We start from the raw sequence: 22,263 nt of genomic DNA on the forward strand, positions 1-22,263 counted from the left end.
CAAAAATATGCCCTGAACAGAGGAGAACAATGCTTTTGCCCTTTTAAAAAATTGCAAATATAACAAGGTCACAAGAACCCGAGAACATTAAAGGGCAACCAACCCATATTCAATTTATGTCACTGGAAAGCTCAGGATTGATTGATTGAATGAATGAATGACTGGCTAGTTTTATTGCGATGATGTCCCACTCCCCCCCCCAAGGGGCTCAATGCAATATACATGCTTCTCCCCCCTCCTCCTGTGAGGCAGGTTAGGTTGAGAGGAATAATAATAACATTATTATTAAATATGACAGTGGGTTTTTGAACCTCGTTTCAAGGGGCCTAGTCTTACATTCCGACCCCTACACTTCACTGTTTCTCAGCCTCTTTCCTCTGTCTTTAACTCCAAGTTACTTGCACCTGGTGCATAAAATGCAATCTGAATCAATTAGATGCATCAATCAATGCATTCGGTCAATAGAAATGCAGAGAGCTTTTTACAGCCAAGCAAATGTCATGAGATCAGACAGCACCACTTATTCAAGTTTAAAGGTAAAGGTAAAGGGACCCCTGACCATTAGGTCCAGTCATGACCAACTCTGGGGTTGCGGCGCTCATCTCGCTTTACTGGCCAAGGGAGCCAGCGTACAGCTTCCGGGTCATGTGGCCAGCATGACTAAGCCGCTTCTGGCAAACCAGAGCATCGAAATGCCATTTAACTTCCCACTGGAGTGGTACCTATTTATCTACTTGCACTTTGATATGCTTTCAAACTGCTAGGTTGGCAAGAGCAGGGACCGAGCAAGGGAAGCTCACCCAGTCGTGGGGATTCGAACCACCGACCTTCTGATCGGCAAGTCCTAGGCTCTGTGGTTTAACCCACAGAACCACCTGCATCCCTCTATTCAAGTTTAGATCCTATTTAAGTTTACATTTGGAAACAACTACCACCACCCGGCACATCTTCCAAGTTAAATACAGAAGTCAGAGAATACACACCTGAACTTAAACTGGTATGGGTTTTCCTACATGGGATTTGGCCCCTTGGAGTTCCGTGGGGATTGAGTCCAAGGTAAGTGGTACAGGATCGGGCGCAGCTTAAGCACCCGCCAACACACACCTCCCTCCCCACCGCCAGCTTTTCCCCCTTGAGGTTAAGAACCTGCTGCCCGCTCAAAAGCCTTTCCGCCTTACCTCCTTCCTGGATGAGCAGCGAGTGGAAAGTGGCCGAGCTCTCCAAGCGCAGAGCCGCCCCTCGGGCCACCACGGCAGCGTGGCTGCTGTTGTGTCCCGGACGCCACGGGGTGAGGTGCGCGGCGGGCGGCGGGCAGGAGCTCCCTGCAGAAAGGAAGAGAGAAAAAGACCCCCAGGCTTCCATCCATCCTGGGCACGTTTCCCAGGGAGCAAGCGCTCCCGCCCCAAGCCCGGCGTGCAAGAGCACAGCCCTCGACGGAGAGGGAGAGCGCGGGCGTGGAAGGAAGGAATCGAGGACCCACCTGCCTGCGCGCTGCGGCTCCGGGATCCGGCGCTGTAGCGATCCTGCAGACTCCGGAAAGAGCAGCGCCCCGGGCTGTCGCGCCCAGCCCAGCCTGACCCCTCCAAGCGGATCCCGGCACCTGCTGGAAGAACAAGCCGGCCGGGGCGCCGCCGGAGGAAACGCGCGTCCGCACAGTCGAGGTTCCTAACTTGTTGCAGCGATTGGGACGCACGCGCCCCCCTTCTCTGTTTCTCCAATTAACCGTCGGCCGCACGCAAAAATCCCACTCAGGGCGAGCCCTGATTTCGCACAAGCGCGCTTGCCGCGGCGTCGAGCAGCACGTGGCCGCGCAAGCCGGCGTGCGATCCTCAGCCGCGCCGTTCCTTACCTCGCCTTTGCAGCCTGCCTCCTCGTCCAACAATCTCTGCAAGAACTTGGTTACTGTCGTCATGATGATTGCAAAGGACAAGTTCTCCCTTCCGATCACACACCACAAACCACGCGCGCTCTCTCACACACGCACATACATGCAGGCGCGCGCACACACACGGGAACCGGGCTGCTCGGTCTCCCCTCGGCGTACAGGCTTACAAGCGTCCCTAACTCCCTGCATTTCCACCGGCAGCAGCGCCTCCTGGTGGCGACTTGAAGGGGGAAAAGCCCTCGAGAAAGTCCATCATCACGTACCTTACCTCTGCGCTCTCGGCAGAAAAGCGCACAACGCTTTTATTGAACCCTTTGGTAACAGAAGAAGCGTGGTTTTTTCTCCCTGTTCCCACCCAGCTCTCTGTTTTAGTTGGACGGTCTGAGCTGGTGGCGATCCTCTTTCCCCCCCAGAAGCAATTAAGAGAAGCGACGTGAATTAATTAGAGACATCTATATTTTTAGACGGCTCTGGAGAGGGACAGACAGAGACGCGCTCGGGAACCCAAAGGCTTTCCTTCTCCTTTGAGCGCTCCGCTGCCCGGCTTTTTTTTTTCCTGCCCGGCCACCAGCCTCGCTATTTATAGGCGATCTCGGAGCCGCGCTGTTTACACCAGCTGAGCGCTTGGCTCCTCCCCGGCCCGTGACGCCGCTTCGCATTCTGGACATACCGCGCGGCTGTTGGCGCCGAGTTGCCAAGAAAGGGGGGCGAGAGCAAACCCCGAAAAAAACAGGGGGGGGGGGAGAGAATACCGCGCGGGTCGCGATCTCTCTTCCTCTTAGTCGATCGCTGAACTTTGCCTGGAAGCGAATCGCCTCCCCCTCCCCCCCCCGGTGTCCTTGGCTGCTACTCAGTTGCTCGGAAGCGAACTGGTTCAGGTCCAAGTCTGCGCAAACTTGGAGAGCGTTCGGAGCGAGGACTCCCCGGGATCCGCACCCCTGGGCGCCTCTTCTTCCAAGCAGCCCAGAAACCACACGTGCCTTTTCCCAAAAGCGACGCGTCCCCTTCCTTTTGCGCTAGAAACGTGAGCACTGGAGCTATGCGCTTCCAAAGGGGGCTTGCGCGCAGGTTTGCGCTATCGCGCCTGCCTGCGAGAGGGGGCTCAAGTGTCAAGGAGCCAGCGACAGGTGCCACGCGGTAGCCACGGACCCTCTCGCCTGCTGTGCAAGCGGCACCTGGTGAGATTTCCCTTCCTTTATGCTAGGTATCTTCAACCTTTTCAGACCCAGGACTCGCTTGCAACCCAAAAGTGCATTTGGACACTCATTCCTTGTTTATTTGAATTTAACCACATATTGGCACGGTGGCGATGCTCCCATCGCAACGCACCTTGAAGCAGCGGGTCACAGAATGAGAGAATTGTAGAGTTGGAAGGGACCCCGAGGGCCATCTAGTCCAACCCCCTGCAATGCAGGAATCTAAACCAAAGCATCCACGCCATGACAGATGGCCATCCAACCCAGAGGTTGGATTCTTTAAAACCTTTAAGGAAGGAGAGTCCACCACGTCCCAAGGGAGACAGTTCCGCTGTCGGAACAGCTCTTACCGCCAGAAAGTTTTCCCCTGATTTTTAGTCGGAATCTCCTTTCTTGAAGCCTTGGGTTCGAGTCCTGCCCTCCAGAGCAGGAGATAACAAGCTTGCTCCCTCTTCCAGCCCTTGAGATATTTGAAGATGGCTATCGGATCGTCCCTTTCCCAACCCACTAGTTGAAGAGCAGTTCTCTCTGCACAGCTATGAAAGGTGCAGGAGCCCCTGCCCAAATTCGGATCGGCTCACCCTTCCTTCTTTGTATCATGGGATCTGAAATAAGCACCCACGTAGTGGCCGACATCCTTCTCCCAAATTTCAGGGGTGCTCTGTGAGACACTAACATTTGCTGCCCCCCATGCCCCATCAACATCACTGTTGCAGCGCCCTCTGGGCCCAGGGCAGTCAAACTGGCTATGTGACCCTAAAATTCCCTCTGACTCACAAGCTGGGAATGCAAGTCCCATTGTGTTTAACAGTGATTAATCCGGACCTGCTTCAGATTAGAGAGGACCTTTCTCAAGTGCCACCCCCATCCTCCCGGCTGCCTTACCCAGCAAAGAGCAGCATCATTCCATAGCTGTCAGCTTTTCCCTTTTCTTGTGAGGAATCCTATTCGGAATAAGGGAATTTCACTTTTAAAAAAGGGAAACGTTGACAGCTATGCACCACCCTGATCCAGCACTAGATGTCTGCTTCTGTGATCCACCATTTTAATTTCCCACAGTGCTCCACCACTGGAATGCTATGGCAGGGGCATTGTGGGAAATTAAAACAGCGGCTGTGCTTTGACTCACCCGCATGTTGCGAGGGGAAGGGTGGGGCTGTGCATGCTGGGTGCTGATGCTCAGCCTGGACTTAATCCCAAATCACAGAATTGTAGAGTTGGAAGGGACCCTGTGGATCATCTATTCCAATCCCCGAATATGCAGCTGTCCCGTACGGGGATCGAACTCGCAACCTTGGCACTATCAGCACCACGTTCTAACCAACTGAGCTATCCAGGCTTGTTAGTGTGCCCAGGAAATACAGTCCTGGTTTACCTGTACCAAGCTCAAGAAAGAGATAAAAGAGGGCAGTTGGCTGAGGATGCCCATAGCAAAGGCAAAAAAGCAACAGGATCCACCAGTCCCTTTCCCCAAAAGTGTCACGCAGAGGGTGGGGAACAGGACCATTGCTCAGTGGTTAGAGCACATGCCTCTCCAGTCTGAAATCCATCTGTGCTGTTGCCTGTCAGTGTAGATGCCTCTGAGCTAGATGGACCAATGGTCTGACTCAGTACAATGCAGCTTCCTGTGTTTCTACGAATTTCTGTTACTCCTTATAATGAGACAGGATGTACCGTTTCTTACAGATGCTTATCAAACCTGAGATACAGACACACCCATAGTGGAAAATGCAATGTCTGCTGGCAGTGGGAGGGCTGTAATGTAGCGAGACATACATGATAATAATTTGTACTAACATTTTGTTCTTTCTTCCAGAATTAAATTACCCAACTGACCATCACGGAGGAGGGCTTGTTGTTTTCACCCACAATGTACACACACTCGTTCTTCATGTTACCACACTGGTTTTGAAGAATCGTGTAGCCGCAGGTCCCGATCCTATGCAAAGCTTCCTGGCAGCTGCTGACATCCAGCCCAATGGTTGCCATGAATTTGATTTTGAATTGATTTTAAAATGAATTGATTTTAGAATGTTGTGTTACTTTTATTGTTGTTAGCCACTCTGAGCCCGGCTTCGGCTGGGAAGGGCGGGATATAAATATTATATTATAATATAATATAATATAATATAATATAATATAATATAATATAATATAATATATAATAAATATAATATAAATATATCATTATCATTATCATTATCCAAGAGACAATGGAGTGTGCCTCCAGGGGTGAAAAAACCGCTGGGGAATCACTGCACCTGCTGTGGCTGCAGATACCAGTAACTCATCACTGCTGCCTCTCATGTTGTTTTTGTTACGTTAGCAGCAGCCAAGTGGCCCTTCCAGGGCGCAAGACTCTGCAGTGTCCTGGACTGCCCAGATGATGCTGATGTGGTCCAAAGGAAAGCAGGAGAATTATATTTAATATTCAACCAGCCAATTATATTTACCTTCATTAGGGGGCTGTTTTGCCCACACTGCCAAATTAACTTTGCACTTCAGAAATTCGTAAGGACTGCCTTCCGGCATCAGACCAAAGTTTCATCTAGCCCAGGATTCTGCTTCCAACACTGACTGGCAAGATTCCCCTGGGAGTCCCAGGGGGACAAAAGCAGATGGCTTGACCTCGCTGCCTTGTATTGAGAGGTATACTGCCTCTGATAATGGATGTTCCACTAAACCATCATGGCTAACAGCTGCTGATTGACCAATGCACCATGGATTTGACTAGAGTCCTACTATCAGGTAAAAAGGTAAAGGACCCCTGGATGGTTAAGTCCAGGCAAAGGCGACTATGGGGTGCGGCACTCGTCTCACTTTACAGGCCGAGGGAGTAGGCGTTTGTCTGCAGACAGCTTTCCGGATCATGTGGCCAGCATGACTAAAGCATTTCTGGCGCAATGGGACACCGTGACGGAAACCAGAGTGCACAGAAACGCCTTTTACCTTCCCGCCAGAGCAGTACCTATTTATCTACTTGCACTGCTGTGCTTTTGAACTGCTAGGTTGGCAGGAGCTGGGACAGAGTAACGGGAGCTCACTCCATCGCGGAGATTCAAACCGCCAACCTTCCAATCAGCAAGCCCAAGAGGCTCAGTGGTTTAGACCACAGTTTAGAGCCCTACTATCACCGCAAGCACAGTGGCTAAGAGATATAGAATCACAGTCCAATCCCCTGCAATGGAGGAATATGCAGCTGTCCCGTATGGGGACCGATCATGTTATCAGCACCAAGCTCTAACCAACAGAACTATCCATATGCAGTGCAGCCCTATAATACATCAGAAATAGAGAAATTGCAAGAAATTGTGACCCTCCAGGTGTAAGCTGGATTGTCAATTCACATGATCCCTGACCACAGGCCATATTGGCTGGACTGATGGGGAAGCTGGGAGAGTCTACCACATCTGAAGACCTCACAAGTTAACATATATAATATTTATTCTCAGGCACATGTGTATAAGGGTTGCAGCCTAAGCTACAAATCAAGGTGCCTGGTTCAAATGGATGCAAAGTAGCCATAGGGCTCACTCCCAGCCTCACCTCTGCAGTGATAATACTGATCCGCCTCTGAGGGCTGTTGTAAAGTCACCAGGCCAATGCGTGGGGAGTGCTTTGAACACTCAGGTGCACTGATGAACTCACAAGCAGGTTTGGAGCTATGAGCAACAGCGGTAATTACAGTGGTACCTCGGGTTAAGTACTTAATTCGTTCTGGAGGTCCGTTCTTAACCTGAAACTGTTCTTAACCTGAAGCACCACTTTAGCTAATGGGGCCTCCCACTGCTGCCACTGTGCCGCCGGAGCCCAATTTCTGTTCTCATCCTGAAGCAAAGTTCTTAACCTGAAGCACTATTTCTGGGTTAGCGGAGTCTGTAACCTGAAGCGTATGTAACCTGAGGTACCACTGTAGATGGTAATACAGTTTGACTTTGATTTAATAGCTAGAAGGTGGGGTGCAACAGAAGGGGAGAAACAAGAACTCCTTGGGAAAAGGGGTGGGAAGTCGATAAGATTAAGAGAAAAGACTAAATTGTATTTTGATGGCATATGTTAAAAATGTTGGAACAATAAAATATAATTGGGGGGGACCACTCAAGAGCACTATATAAATCCTAACAAATAGCAGGACTTCCCTGCCCCAAACTGTACGCTCCAGTATGGAGTATTTGCCCCCACAGAGCAGGGGTGTGGAGCCTTCCAGCATCCCATGGGCCAACTAGGGCAGGTGGGCGAGACCACGCACTTGTCAATCACCTGATGACAGCATTCATAAACTGAAATCCTGCATTCTAAGCAGGATTGAGATAAGATGATCTCCCTCAGGATTGAAAACCCCCCTCCCATCAGCTGATGGATGGAGTGGGCTCGATCCTGCTTTCTGCAGATGTTGGGTTATGGCACCTCCCCCCTCCCCAATATGCCCTGATTATGAATAACATATCAGGACCATGAATTTGATTAGTTAATTATGCATTGTATATATGAAAGACCTTCCCACCTCCCTTTTAAGGTCATAAACCTGCTGCCAATAAATTTCAGTGGGGTCCCCAAATTCTTGAATGCTGAGATTCTCTTTGCTCTGGACAATTTCACATAATCTCTGTCATGTCATGTCACATACACACACACCCACCCCTTTACAACTTAAACCAGGGATGGAAATCTACCTGCAGGCCTGGGGACTGAATGTGGCCCTCAGAGCTCTCTAACTGGCCCTCAGGTCTCTCCCCCTCACCAATCCCACTCCACACCATCCTTGAGTGCTGTTGCCTGGCTGGATGGTGCAGTTTGATTGCACTCCTTGCTTTCCTGGACAGAGGACAGAGGGATGTGTGTGGAACCTTCTGACTTTTGCTTGGCTGTATCGGTTGCTCCCCTTGGCCAACCCACTACAGTTGTACCTTGGAAGTCGAACAGAATCTGTTTCAGAAGTCCGCACGACTTCCAAAACATTCGAAAACCAAATTGCTGCTTCTGATTGGCTGCAGGAACCCATTTCGGGTTCCAAAAGAATGTTCTGATTGGCTGCAGGAAGCCACATTCGGGTTCCAAAAGAACGTTCACAAACTGGAACAATCACTTCTGGGTTTGCGGTGTCCGGGAGCCAAAACGTCCAAGTTCCAGGGCATTCATGGCTCCACCAGCCTTGGACCTTTAAAAAACTTGGCACCCAATGGAAAGCCAACCGATGCTCAGTTGCACCATCCAACATTGTGGAACGGTATCCATGGATGTTCTCCCCAACTGACCCCTGGGGTGGATGCCCAACCAGGCTTCTTGGGGAAATCCTGGCTGATTATTACCTAGTCATTAATCTGGATTTTTTCGTACTCAGGGGTGAAAATGGTTCCTCACCCCATGACTTAAACACACCTAATCTTTAATAGCTGCAATGGCATGAGCTAACACAAGGACAGGGAAAGCATGTGGCCCTCCAGACCTCCCTGACTGGCCCTTGGGACTCTCCATAGGCCACACACCCCTTGAGTGTGTTTGCCTAGCCAGGATGTGCCCTTGAACTCTGCTAACGCCTCCCGAGTGCCTGGATGGGTAGACAGAGAAACTAGCTCACTGTACAAAGGGAAGGCTTACAGTCATTGCTTCATCAACCCGGGTCCTTCCAAAGTGTTTGTCCCCCATGGAAAGTCCAGTTATTAGTGGTCCTCAGTGGCGTAGCGTGGGTTGTCAGCACCCGGGGCAAGGCAAGTAATTTGCGCCCCCTAACCCGTGGATTTGCGCCCCCTAACCCGTGGATTTGCGCCCCCTAACCCGTGGATTTGCCCTAACCCCAGATGTTGCGCCCGGTGCGGCCGGCCCCCCCTGCACCCCCCACGCTACGCCACTGGTGGTCCTTAGTTAATCATGCCCATTCATTTCAATAGGTCTACTCTGAGCAGGACTAGCACTGGATGCAACTCCAAACATGGCTTTTCGGCACAATCCAGTTTACTCAGAATTTTTGTGATTTTCTAACCTTGTGGAATGGTGTCACTTAGGAAAAGCAGGTCAATGTTTACCTAATCATTCACCTGAATTATTTCATAATCCTTTATTTATCTTTGAGTCTGATGGCTATTTAAAGACATGGGAAATCTAAAGTCCCCGAAATCATTATATTTTGCAGCACACTCAACCAATCATGTTTACTGGTAAGTCACCCCCCAGAAATGTCAAAAGGGCTTGCTCCTGAGTAAATGCACACATAATTGCAGTCTCGGACTACTTCTGATGCACTTATTATATGCATAATCTTACTATTTTGCTTTTCACATTGCTTTTATAATACCTAGTGTATCGTCTGAACAAACAATGTTTCTGGATTCCTCATTTCTTTGGGAAGATAAAATAAAAAGCCTCCACACACAAACACACACACACACACCACCCAACTATCTAAAGAGATACAGCCCTAGAAAAGCTTGGGCACATGGTTTTCTTGGTTGTATAAACTGGCTATGAATGTTAGCGGTAAAATTACAGGGGGCACAGAGGAACGCCACTCCCTAATTTTCGTTGGTGGTTTGTTTTTTTTACACCAGTCTTCTTAGCTATTGGTTTATTAGGCTACAGAATATGATATGGCTGAAAGTGGGAGATGAAACAATGGCTTGGACTTAGGCAGTGCTTTTTTTTCCTGGGGGAGACGCAGAGGTAACGTACCCCTAAACATTTTGTGAATCTAAGTTTGGCCTCATTGAGGGGCAGTATTTCAATATGAGTAGGAAAATGATAGGACCCCTAAACAATTTTTTTTAAAAGAAAAAAAGCACTGGACTTAGGGATAGGGACCACTTCCTTTCTACCCATAATTAGGGGTGGGCGAATATGTCAGTTCCAATTTATTTCACAGTTTCTTATTTTTCCAGTCTTAAATTGGATTCTCCAATACTTTCACATCACTTTGCAATTTTTCCCCTTAAAAAAGAAATCCTCATAAAAATTCATTAGGATTTCTGTCCGAATTTCTCCTAATACTGTACACACATTCTTGCAAAGCAATGTCCCCCTAATATGTGGTTCTGTATGTTATTTTCAGTGATATATGCAATTATATGCACACTTTATCCTAGCAGATGCATCACTTGGCTGGATAACTGCTTTGCAAAATTAATAGAAGTGCAGAAAGAGGGCTGTGTTTTGGTTCTTACATTATTTCAGAAAGTGCAAAGTAAGTTCACACTGTATGTACAGACTGTATGGAGTTTCTCCTCCATCAGTATCCATAATTCAAATGTGAATCTGGTGGTGGTGTCTCCTCATAAGAACCACCAATGGGCATGGTTTTCAGAGAAACCAAATCTCTAAGATGCTTCTGACAACACAATTCAAACATATATATTTTTCCTTTCCAAGATCTGGAAAGAAATATCATGCAGGAACAGAGAGGCGTGGCCCTTTCTTTTCTCTCTAGTCCACTCCCTCCTGACGAGTGTCCTGTTTCCTTCTGTTTGCCCAGATGGAGGAAGGAAGAACTACTCACTTTTCACTGATGAATGAGGTTCACAGGGATCGAGTCAGTATCCCTGAAAATTTGACATTTCACAGAATATTCTCTCTGTGTGTTTTGCATTAGGAAGTCCCCTTTAAGATGTGCAACCCAATAGCATTCTAATGATAAGCCACTGAGTTCGTTTGGAGTACAGTGGTACCTCAGGTTACAGACATTTCGGATTACAGACACTTCAGGTTACAGACTCTGCTAACCCAGAAATAGTACCTTGGGTTATGAACTTTGCTTCAGGATGAGAACAGAAATCGTGCTCCGGCGGCGCGGCGGCAGTGGGAGGCCCCATTAACTAAAGTGGTGCTTCAGGTTAAGAACAGTTTCAGGTTAAGTACGGACCTCCAGAATGAATTAAGTTCTTAACCCGAGGTACCACTGTACATCTTTAGTAGGGTTAGGGGAGATTCAGTTCAAACTTAACAAATTAACGTTTCCGAAACGATACACAAAATGAAACACGGCCCGTCTTTTGAAATCCACACTGAATTTTGCAGTACAGTTCTCCAGCCACATAACGCGTGTCCAAAAATGCATGTACTATATATATATAAATGCATATACCGATGAAACGAACGTACAAAAATGTTGATTGTATTAAGGGGGGAATGGGTTTGCCAAAATTGTGTACATCAATCAGGCAAAATTGCAGATAAGAATTGCGTCTGAGAAATTCACACCCAAAAATGCTGATGAATTTTTGTGAGGACGTTGGGTGTGTGTGTTGCAAATTGATGTTAAAACATTGAGAACTGGTTGGACAAATGAGCAACTGAGACCTATACCTTCTCTCAAGTAAGTGTTACTAAGATACAGCTTTCCCGCACTTTCTGCCCTGACCAGACATCTGTTCGACAAGGGAGCAAATGGTATTAGGAGCCATGGGTGGCCGGGCCTGCAGAATTCTATATCATTAAGTATCCCAACAAACCTGTGTTGCAAAGAGAACGTCAACAATGTCTAGGTAACACGATGACCATATACATATGTATTATATAATCTTTATAGAATTCCTTCAAATCATAAAAAGTTCAAAATGAAATCTTTAGTCTCAAAGACTCTGAAAATCTTTAAATGAAGCGAGGTACCAAACTTTGTACGGTGGAAGACAAGCTGTGAAGCTTTGTGTATTCAACAATGATGTCCAACACTGAACAGTAATTCCAGATATTGACTACTGTTTCGTAGAATTCTTCGTCAGCGTGGTGGGTGGATATAGAATGTTTCATAAACCCATCTTATTTCGAATGAATGACTACATTATTACATGAGCACTGTTCCACAGCATTTGATATTTTCATTTAAGGGTATATACATTTATATACATTCCACCGTACAAAGTTTAGTACCTTGCTTCATTTAAAGACTTTGAGACTAAAGATTTCATTCTGAACTTTTTATGATTTGAAGGAATTCTATAAAGATTATCTATTACGTATGTATATGGTCATGGTGTTGCCTAGACATTGTTGAATTCTAGATCATGGCAGAAACCGTATGACACGGAAAATACCAGTTGCCAGGGAACAACAGTAGGGGAGAGCTGTTGCCTTCTGGTTTGCCATAGCAGGGGGGAAATTCTTACCCTCTGCTCCGATCCACCAGAGGCCTTTTCACGATTGGGCAAATTCACGGAGGAGAAACTCTATCAGCAGGCATTGGCCATTGCAATTAAATTGAGCCGCCATGCTCAGGGAATGGGACGTTGCATTAGCATGGTCCTTTAGCCAGATCCAGCCAGGTTTCTCTTATGTTTTCTTGGCATGGTGATAGCTAGGCCAACAGTGAGCCAAATACCAGAGCTGTGCCTTTGAAATCCGGCCAGTAGATTATTCTTTTCAGATTTCACAATGTTTCAGTCTTTAGGAAGACACAAAATCTGCCTTTAATTGTCATGCCCTACAGCTAGAAATTGCAATTTGCAGGGGGACTGGGGGAGATAACCAGGTTTCCCAACTGCATAAATTCCCTATCCGGCAACTTACAAAAAGCCAAATGAATAGGAAGTGTGTTTTGCTCCTTGATAAATATCTGGGTCATATTCGCATCATACATTTAAAGGGCCGTGATACCCCTTTAAGTAGTCATGGCTTCAAAGAATTCTGGGAGCTGTAGTTTGTTGAGGGTGCTGGGCATTGTTAGGAAGAGACTGCTTTTCTGCTCGGCATTCTTAACAAACCACAGCACCCAGAATTCTTCAGAAATGAAGAAATGAAACAGGGACCCTCTGATCTGAATCTCACTTCAGCCAGGAACTCACTAGATAGGCAAGCTGGTTTCTCTCAGCCTCACTCTTCCCCTGCCAAATCTGCAAAATGAGAATAATGATCATAGCTGTCAACTTTCAGATTTGAAAATAAGGGATCAGCAGCCTCGAAAATAAGGGAACAGCAGCCTCACCTGTCCCGGGGACAGTCTATGGGATATCTAACAATCCGGGATAGCAGCGGGAAACGGCGGGAAACGGCGCTGAAATAAGGGAATTTCCCACAAAAAAAGGGAAGGTTGGCAGCTATGATAATGATACCATTATATGTTGCAGGGTGTTTGTTAAATGCTTTGAACACCTGAAAATACCATATACAGTAGTACCTCGGGTTAAGTACTTAATTCGTTCCGGAGGTCCGTCCTTAACCTGAAACTGTTCTTAACCTGAAGCACCACTTTAGCTAATGGGGCTTCCTGCCGCTGCGGCGCCGCTGGAGCCCAATTTCTGTTCTCATCCTGAAGCAAAGTTCTTAACCCGAGGTACTATTTCTGGGTTAGCGGAGTCTGTAACCTGAAGCGTATGTAACCTGAAGTGTCTGTAACCCGAGGTACCACTGTAATGCTAAGTATTATTGGAACCTTCAAGCCCAGATCCAAAAGTTGAAGCTTGGACCAATGTTTTTGCCAAGAAATAAAAGCTAATTGCCCTGTTAAGGGGAGTGGGAGGAAACAGAAAGTGAGAGGAGAATAATCAGAGAAAAGGAGGAATCAGATTTCACGCATTCAAAGAAAAAGAAAAGAAACATGAGACCCTATTTTGCAGATAAGAATTAAAGAGAGGCTCCCCCCTCTGCGCAGTGATCTTCTCTAAGAAAAGACTTAAGATAGACAGATTTATGCAAATATTTAAGTGCTGCAATCTCACTTTAACCAACAGAGGTCGCCTTTACACACCAATCACCTCCCTAATGCCTTCCCTATTGATCTTATCATGGAAACGATTTTGCACCGGGCATCATCAATACACTCTGTGTGTGTTCCACTTAAATCAAATTCATAAAATTGCAATTTTAGATGTAAATACCATTTTGGATGCAAGCTCTTTGTCGGGGGGAAACAGGTTAATGAATGCCAACAATACAGTAAGCCCGTGACTTGCACACATTTAACTTGTGCGCATTCAGCCTGCTTGGCAAAATACCGTAATTTTCCATGTATAAGACTATGGTTTTGTTCCTTTAAAATAATGTCAAAAAATAGGGGGCATCTTATACATGCATTGTCATCTCTCTGTTTTATTAAATCAGACTCCCCCAAAATAGGGGGCTGTCTTATATATAGGGGCATCTTATAGACGGGAAAAATACGGTAATTTTAAAAAAATTAAAAAGGGGATGGAAAGCAAGCGGACATCCAGAATAGAAGATTTTGGCAATCTCACCCACCATTGCACCCAATGTGTTTTGACTATACATGATTTTGGCTTTAGGTGCGATCCCCAGAACGTAACCCCCATGCAATATTTCCCTCTATTTATAATGTCCAGGCATGGAATGTCCTTGCAAACAGCAAAAAGGGCACATGATCCACATAGAACAGGGAGGTATCAGCAGGCTTGGGGGAGGGGGAACTCAAGTTTTTGCAGGGGGGGAGAACCTTTTAGAAAGTGGTTTAACAATCAATGCTGCTTCCTAAAGAACCTTGGGAATTGTAGCTCTTTGAGGGGAAGAGGTGTCTCATAACAACACTCAGCGCCCATAACAAACTACAGTTCCCAGGATTCTTTGGAGGAAGCCGTGGCTGTTTAGAGTGGTATGATACTGCTTTAAATGTGTCAGTTTGCATTTCTTAGTACAGAAAGTATTGATCTGATGTGTAGAGATCTTCCCTATTCGAATTAATTCAAGAGGGTTCTGGAAGCTTCTCTATGTGAAAGAAAGAAGCAGAAGGTTCCTGGTGTTTGGGTTATTCCTTCAGAGAAGCTGAGTACAGCTGGATTAAACTGGTTCTGTTCTCTCTTTCAGTCAAGGCAGGGGCCAGCAAACTTTTTCAGCACGGAGCCGGTCCACTGTCCCTCAGACTTTGTGGGGGGCCCGACTACATTTGGGGGGAGATGAATGAATTCCTATGCCCCACAAATAACCCAGAGATGCATTTTAAATAAAAGGACACATTCTACTCATGTAAAAACACACTGATTCCCGGACCATTCACGGGCCGGATTTAGAAGACAATTGGGCCGGATACGGCCCCCGGGCCTTAGTTTGCCTACCCATGACTCAAGGTCATGCTGACTATAAAAGTAGGACTGGAAGGAGCCTGGGTTTCTCTTTCTGTTTCTTCTCCTTCTGGTGTAGTGTTCTGTACATAGTATGCTTAGTGTTGAGGTTAGACTTATTATAAGTTATTGTAAGTTTAAGTTAAGTCGGTTGCAACTGGATTTCTTATGGACTGTACCAGTCCTGAATGTATTGGATTTGTGACCATTATGCTCATTTGCCTTCAGTAGCAGTAAAGCTCTGCTGGATTAAATACAATTACCTCTGGTCTATTTTTGGGAATCCTGCAACATGTGTAAATTGTTACTCTGCTAACGATACATTGGAATCTACTCCAGATCATACCGAGTAGAATTCAATGACAAAATGTATGGTGCAGATGGGGACTTCATGTGACTCTCAGAATGGCTGAAAAGGTTCACACAAAGAGCTATATCATGCTACAAACTCCGCCCATTTTGGTTCTGGCCCCACCCACCATCAGCTGTGGCTCCACCCACCGTCCAAGATGGTCTGTGTGTGGTTTTCCCACGAGTTAATGGCCCTTCACAAAGTAGCCGCCCACCCTTGCCACAGAGGAACATGCATAATCTCTTTGCACACCTACCATTTTGTTTCGTTTCAGGCTTAGCCAGATGTTTCTTTGTTTCGGGCATCCGGTTCCTTGAGGGCATCTTGGAGGGATTTATTTCAACCGCCACTCCCACATTTTTCAGCAGCTGATGGACCCAGTGTAAGAACGAAGGCTTTACTTTGGAATGCAAGAGTTTGTGAGGGTTCAGTTGAATTTGGGGTGGGTCATCCGGGTGGTCACAGCTTTGGCGCTGAACAAGAGCAGCAGCCAAGCTAGGCCCGAAAGCTTTCACCAAGACATATCGGGAAAACTTCAGGAGCAGATCACACGTTCCGCGCTCAACCTCCATCTTTGCCGTCAAGTTCTGACTTGTTAACAACTGCATTTGCTCCTCACGACTTAGCGGGCTGTTACTTCTGAGCGGGTCCATGAATTTAGAAGATCCAGGGGCCTCTGGGAGAATCCTCTGAAACAGCTCCTTATAATCTGTATCCCATAAAGAACTGTTTGGATTCAGGCTATTTTCTGAAACAATCATAAATATCGTAAGAACTCTGTTTGTGGCACTTCATTGCCCCTAAAATATTTATTTCCCCGATAGGTTATCACAAGATTCATTTGACCACATGCAGCTGTATTTAAAATGTACCCCGTTGACATATTCTCTCTCTCTCTCTTTTCTTGTAACCAAATGATCAGGACCAAGTATAACTTTTAGGTGTGTTTTCTCCCATTATATACTAAATATAATAAATGAATAAGCACCTCCCTGTTCTGTAAGAGCAGCTCAGAAAGGTTCCCTGAGGTCCAGCTTCAAGGGCCTTCTGCCTAGTTCCCTCCCTGCAAGAAGTGAGGTTGCAGGGAACCAGGCAGAGGGCCTTCTCAGTAGTGGCACCTGCCCTGTGGAAGTCCCTCCCACCAGATGCCAAGGAAATAAACAACTATAGTCATACCTCGGGTCGAATGTGCTTCAGGTTGAACACATTTGAGTTGCACTCCTTGACAACCCGGAAGTAACAGAGTGCATAACTTCCGGGTTTCGCCGCTTGCACATGTGCAGACGCTCAAAATGACATCGCGCGCATACGCAGCAAAAAGTGACACGTGCGTGCGCAGACATACCGTCGTTAGTTACGTTTGCTTCTAGATGCGAACGGGTCTCCGGAACGGATCCCATTCGTATCCAGAGGTACCACTGTACCAGACTTTTAGAAGACATTTGAAGGCAGTCCTATTTAGGAAAGTTTTTAATGTTGGATATTTTGTCACGTTTTTAATATTCTGTTGGGAGCCATCCAGAGTGGCTGGGGAAACGCTCATGAAATAAGGCACCAAGGAGATCCCTGATGGATCAGGTGAAAGGCCCAACTAGTCAGACATTCTGTTCTCAGAGCTACCAGAACACAGATGTGTAATCTCAAGCTCAGATGTGGGTCTCTGGATCTCTCTATTTGGCCCAGTCCACACCCTCTATTGTCATGCTACACCCCTTAATGGCCCATTGTGTACCCTCCTCAAGTATTTTTGCCTGGCTGGACTGTGTCCTTGAGGTGCGAAAATACCTCACGCTTGTCTGGATGGAAGACAAAGTGATTGGGGCGGTTGTATGAGGAAACCTCTGACTTTTTCTGTACAAACTAAAGGTTCGCTCCTGTTGCTCACTTCTGCCTCTGGTTCCTCCCACCACTGGCATGTGGCCCCCAGGAGGTTGCCCAGGATGTAAAGTGGTCCTCGTGCTGAGTGAGATCCCCTGCTCCTGAACCATAGGAGCCAACTCCTAGGGGCCAAGGTCCCTTTGGCCCGCCAATAAAAAAATTGAGGAGGCCACCCTCCAACCCAAAGTTGATGGGCATCACCATTCAAATACTGTGCGTGTGAGATGTCTTGAGATCAATTATGTGGAGTGGGGCTCAGCTGCCCCCCAATAGTAATAGTAATTTATTATTTGTACCCCGCCCATCTGGGTGGGTTTCCCCAGCCACTCTGGGTGGCTTCCAACAAAGATTAAAAATAAATTAAAATGTCACACATTAAAAACTTCGCTGAAGGGCTGCCTTCAGATGTCTTCTAAATGTCAGGTAGTTGTTTATCTCTATGACATCTGATGGGAAGGCGTTCCACAGGACAGATGCCACTACTGAAAAGGCCCTCTGCCTGGTTCCCTGTAGCTTTGCTTCTCACAGTGAGGGAATCGCCAGAAAGCCCTCGGAGCTGGACCTCAGTGTCTGGGCTGAGTGATGGGGTGGAGATGCTCCTTCAGGTATACTGGGCCCAGGCCCAGGCCAACACCAACACTTTGAATTGTGCCCAAAAATGTACTGGGAGCCAATGTAGGTCTTTCAGGACCGGTGTTATATGGTCTCAGCGGCTGCCCCCAGTCACCAGTCTAGCTGCAGCATTCTGGATTAGTTGTAGTTTCCGGGTCACCCTCAAAGGTAGCCCCACGTAGAGCGCATTGCTTTTATTAAAGTTTGCAGCCCTTCCCTGAATGAAGGGAAGTACAGTCGTACCTTGGTTGGCAAACGCCTTGCGACTTGAATATTTTGGCTCCCGAATGCCGCAAACCCGGAAGTGAGTGTTCCAGTTTGCGAACGTTCTTTGAAACCCAAACGTCCGACACAGCTTCCAGTTGGCTGCAGGAGTTTCCTGCAGCCAACTAGGAGCCGTGCTTTGGTTCTTGAACATTTTGGAAGTTGAGCGGACTTCCAGAGCAGATTCCATTCGACTTCCAAGGTACCACTGTATAAAAACCTAAGCATCATGGGTGCTTTAGCTGAGATTCCTGCATCGCAGGGGGTTAGACTAGATGACTCTTTGGGTCCCTTCCAACTCTACAATTCTATGCTGTCCGGAATTTTCAAACATTCAGTTTCCTTGTGCAAACAGCCCCATCCACAAAACTGGGAATTTACTTCAATTCCATTGGCCATGTAGGGGTAAGGCAGATTTATTTCATCAGGGAAATGGTTGTTTAAATGTCTTACGTAAGCACCTGGCCGGCACGCAGGCAGACAGGAGGAGGAGACAGCCAGCTAATGCCAGGACACTGGACACAGGCACATGGTGGTAAGCTTGGTCCCTCCAATGGTGCCGCCATTTCTCAGATCCTCTTCTTGGTCGGAGGGAGGGTGACTTTGGAAGTTCCAAAAGGAAGAAATTGGTCAGTCTGGTCCCACAAGGTGCTGTTCCTGCTGGCAGCAGCTTCTTAGAGGGAGGGAGCAGGAGAGAAGCAGCCCAGGGCCAGAGGAACCCTGCAAGAAACATAGAACACAGCTTTCCTCTCCAGAATCTGTACACTTTCTTCCTCAGTGGGAGAGGATTTGCTTTGTAAGCAGAAGGCCCTGGTTTCAACCCCATGTCTCTCTAGGTCAGGGGTCAGCAAACATTTTCAGCAGGGGGCCAGTCCACTGTCCCTCAGACCTTGTCGGGGGACGGACTATATTTTGGAAAAAATAATGAACAAATTCCTATGCCCCACAAATAACCCAGAGATGCATTTTAAATAAATGCACACATTCTACTCATGTAATAACACCAGAACTCACCCTGCTAAATCCCAATTATATAGAGCACACACAATTCAACGTATGCCAATTACACCGAGTTTGACGATTCACCACAAGCTATCGTGTGGGGTGGGGGTAGAAATGGAGGCAGTGAGAGATTTTACTTTCTTGGGTTCCATGATCACTGCAGATGTTGACAGCAGTCACGAAATTAAAAGACACCTGCTTCTTGGGAGAAAAGCAATGACATACCTAGACAGCATCTTAAAAAGCAGAGACATCACCTTGCCAACAAAGGTCCGTATAGTTAAAGCTATGGTTTTCCCAGTACTGATGTATGGAAGTGAGAGCTGGTCCATAAAGAAGGCTGACTGTTGAAGAACTGATGCTTTTGAATTATGGTGCTGGAGGAGACTCTTGAAAGTCCCATGGACTGCAAGAAGATCAAACCTATCCATTCTTAAGGAAATCAGCCCTGAGTGCTCACTGGAAGGACAGATCCTGAAGCTGAAGCTCTAATACTGTGGCCACCTCATGAGAAGAGAAGACTCCCTGGAAAAGACCTTGATGTTGGGAAAGATGGAGGGCACAAGGAGAAGGGGACGACAGAGGATGAGATGGTTGGACAGTGTTCTCAAAGCTACCAGCATGAGTTTGACCAAACTGCGGGAGGCAGTGGAAGACAGATGTGCCTGGCATGCTCTGGTCCATGGGGTCACAAAGAGTCGGTCATGACTAAAGGACTAAACAACAACAACAACAAATTGTGGGGGGGGGGACTTGTGTGAGGGTTGCTGGGCTGCAAATGTGCTGTTTGGGAATCTGCAGTTTTAGACTTCGGAAGGTTCTCCCCTAGAAATGGTTTTAGTGAACAGCCTTTAAAATTGTAATGTCAACCTGCTCATGTTGCCTTTCATTCTGCTGGACTTCTTGCCCCCAAGAGTCCTGCCCTGTGGGGACCACCGCAGGACGAGTGATATTGCTCCAAAATACATTTTAGCGCCATCCCTGCAGACGGGAAGCTATTACAGAGTTTTCCCTAGACAGGAAGAGCAGCTGCTAAAATCTCCTTGCGGGTTGGGATGCCCGGATCACGGTCTCCCTGTCTCGCCGCCTCCACTGCTCCAGGGAATGAGCTTCATTCACTCTCACCGCCTAGGAAGGCGAGGCATGTTTGCAAAGCTCAGGAAGAGGGGTGCGGGAAGGACCGTCTAAGGACAAGCGATCGCTCCTCCCCGGCAAACGGCTGAGGCTTCCCTTGCAGCAGCTTCAGCCGCTCCGATTCTCTTTTCAAGACCTGAGCAGGCGGCGAATATGAGCCTGGCGCAAATGGAGATGAAATGCATTCGGCGGGCACCCACGCCCTTGGAAGAATTATGGGCACTGTAGTTTCTTAACGGTTGATGGGCATCGTAGTACTGCGAAGGGTAAACTACAGGGCCCAGAAGTCTTGGGGGGTCGGGTGGAAATAAATGCGCTTTAATGGATTCGTGTTCCAAAACGCGCGCAACGTGCCTTGGAAGATTCCTTGGCGCATCTAGGACGCAAAGCGATGGAAAAGAGTAAAAGGCGGATCCAGCTGATTTTAAACGGATCCTCATGAATTCATATGATTTTTTCATTCAAGTTAAATAAAACCACCATGACACTGTAGACCATTTTCTTACTCTTTAGGCAGCATCAAAAAAATCATGCATCCACTGTTTCGTAGGGGCGCAAAAACATGGTTAAAAAACACGGATCCTCATGATTTTTGCACTAGATCAGCCCAAAGCGATCCTCCCCGAATTGGAAGGACGCAACGAGGTGGCTTCGTGCAGTCCCGATCCCATGCATGGTTACTCGAGAGCAAGCTCCGTTGAGGTTTGCTCCCCAGCAAAGTGTGCCGGGGATTGCAGCCTTGTGGCTCGATCCCCAGGCGCAGTTAAACTTGGCAAGCAAGTCCATCCGGCTAATTGAAATGAAGCTGACTCCCAAGGAAGCGTCCTTAGGATCGCAGCCGAGCTAGCCCATGCCAGCTTAGGCGCAGTTCGCCGGAAATCCCACCGAAGCCTTCCTTCCCATTAAGTGTGCCTAGAAATCCAGCCGGATAGGCCCCGATCCACTTGCTCTCCTTACTCGGGAGTCAGCTGCAAGAAGGGGCACAAGACGTACTCTTCCTGCCCCGCCCCCCAAGGATGCCCCCATAGGATTCCCGCTGCCCGGCCCGATCCACGTGCACACTTTGCTCGGGTGCCTGAGTAACGTGAGTGGACATTTATCCCAAAACAGAACGCAGCGGGTCGGACAGCCTTGGTCTGATCCTATTAATAATAATAATTTTTATTTATACCCCGCCCTCCCCAGCCAAGGCCGGGCTCAGGGCGGCTGATCTGATAGGCAAAGAGAGGCATTTTTTCCCAGCTTTTTGCGCCCTGATGAGGGAGTCTCCGGGAGGAGCTAAAGGACCAGGCAGGAGGAGCTTGGGCTGCCACGCTTTCCTATCGGCGCCCCCACCCCTCTACGTGGAACAGGGCTGCGGGTTCGAGTCCTACCCTCTCGCTCCTCACCTGGACGGTCGGGTCGCCTGTGCAACATCTTGCAATGGACGTTGGCCGCTGATCTTTCCCGCACGGCCTCTCTCTATCTCTCTTCCTCCTCAGCAGACGCCTCCGCCGCCTTCAACTGCAGCCAACTTGGAAGGAGGCAGTGTAACTAGCTGCTAGGCTTGCGGCCCTTCAGCCTCTTTGCATTTTCGGTGCCAAAACTTAGGCTGTCCCCAAGGCGAGATGATGCGAGGCCACCTCCCTCCCGCGTAGTTGCTTAGCAAAGAGCGATCTTCAGCTTGCCATCAATTTTGCACCCCGTTTCTATCCTTGCTTTTAGCTTCACCGTGTCTCCAAGGCACCCAAAACCATTAAAAAAAATTAAAAATAAGGATTACTCATCGTAATAAACACACACCGGACGTGCACCTCGCGTCTGCTTTCCAAATTTACCCGGCGGCTGTACTCTGAATAACCTGGTTTGCGTTATTTATTTTCTCTCCTTCGCCGAGGTTTCAGGAGTTGCCGTCGATGCAAAATTCCAAGCCTGCGTGCCCTTCTTTCACACCTTCCTCCAAAACTA

At 47.6% G+C, this 22,263-nt stretch overlaps 2 protein-coding genes across 6 annotated transcripts in view; both read right to left on the reverse strand.

The window, feature by feature from the left end:
• Positions 1-2,430, reverse strand: part of CEMIP (cell migration inducing hyaluronidase 1) — a 172,905-nt gene extending 170,475 nt beyond the window's left edge. Inside the window, exon 1 of one of the 3 annotated variants that reach the window (XM_081838723.1) lies at positions 2,154-2,430. The gene's annotated coding sequence lies outside the window, so the exon portion shown is untranslated. Of the gene's footprint in view, positions 1-1,849; positions 1,977-2,148 lie in introns of those variants that run through there. The other 2 variants (XM_081838722.1, XM_081838721.1) reach the window with 2 other exon arrangements.
• Positions 1-21,949, reverse strand: part of LOC309328603 (cell surface hyaluronidase CEMIP2-like) — a 101,927-nt gene extending 79,978 nt beyond the window's left edge. The window contains exons 1-4 of one of the 3 annotated variants that reach the window (XM_081838675.1): positions 21,705-21,944; positions 18,634-18,900; positions 15,683-16,174; positions 1,179-1,322 (exon numbers count right to left, since the gene is read on the reverse strand). In XM_081838675.1, coding sequence (XP_081694801.1) covers positions 1,179-1,322; positions 15,683-16,174; positions 18,634-18,900; positions 21,705-21,732 — 931 coding nt within the window. In that variant the 5' untranslated portion in view covers positions 21,733-21,944. Of the gene's footprint in view, positions 1-1,178; positions 1,323-15,682; positions 16,175-18,633; positions 18,901-21,704 lie in introns of all 3 variants that reach the window. The other 2 variants (XM_081838677.1, XM_081838676.1) reach the window with 2 other exon arrangements.
• Between the last annotated feature and the right edge of the window lie 314 nt (positions 21,950-22,263).

This window comes from Podarcis erhardii (assembly GCF_964252035.2).
Source record: "Podarcis erhardii genome assembly, chromosome: 14".
NCBI lineage: Eukaryota > Metazoa > Chordata > Lepidosauria > Squamata > Lacertidae > Podarcis > Podarcis erhardii.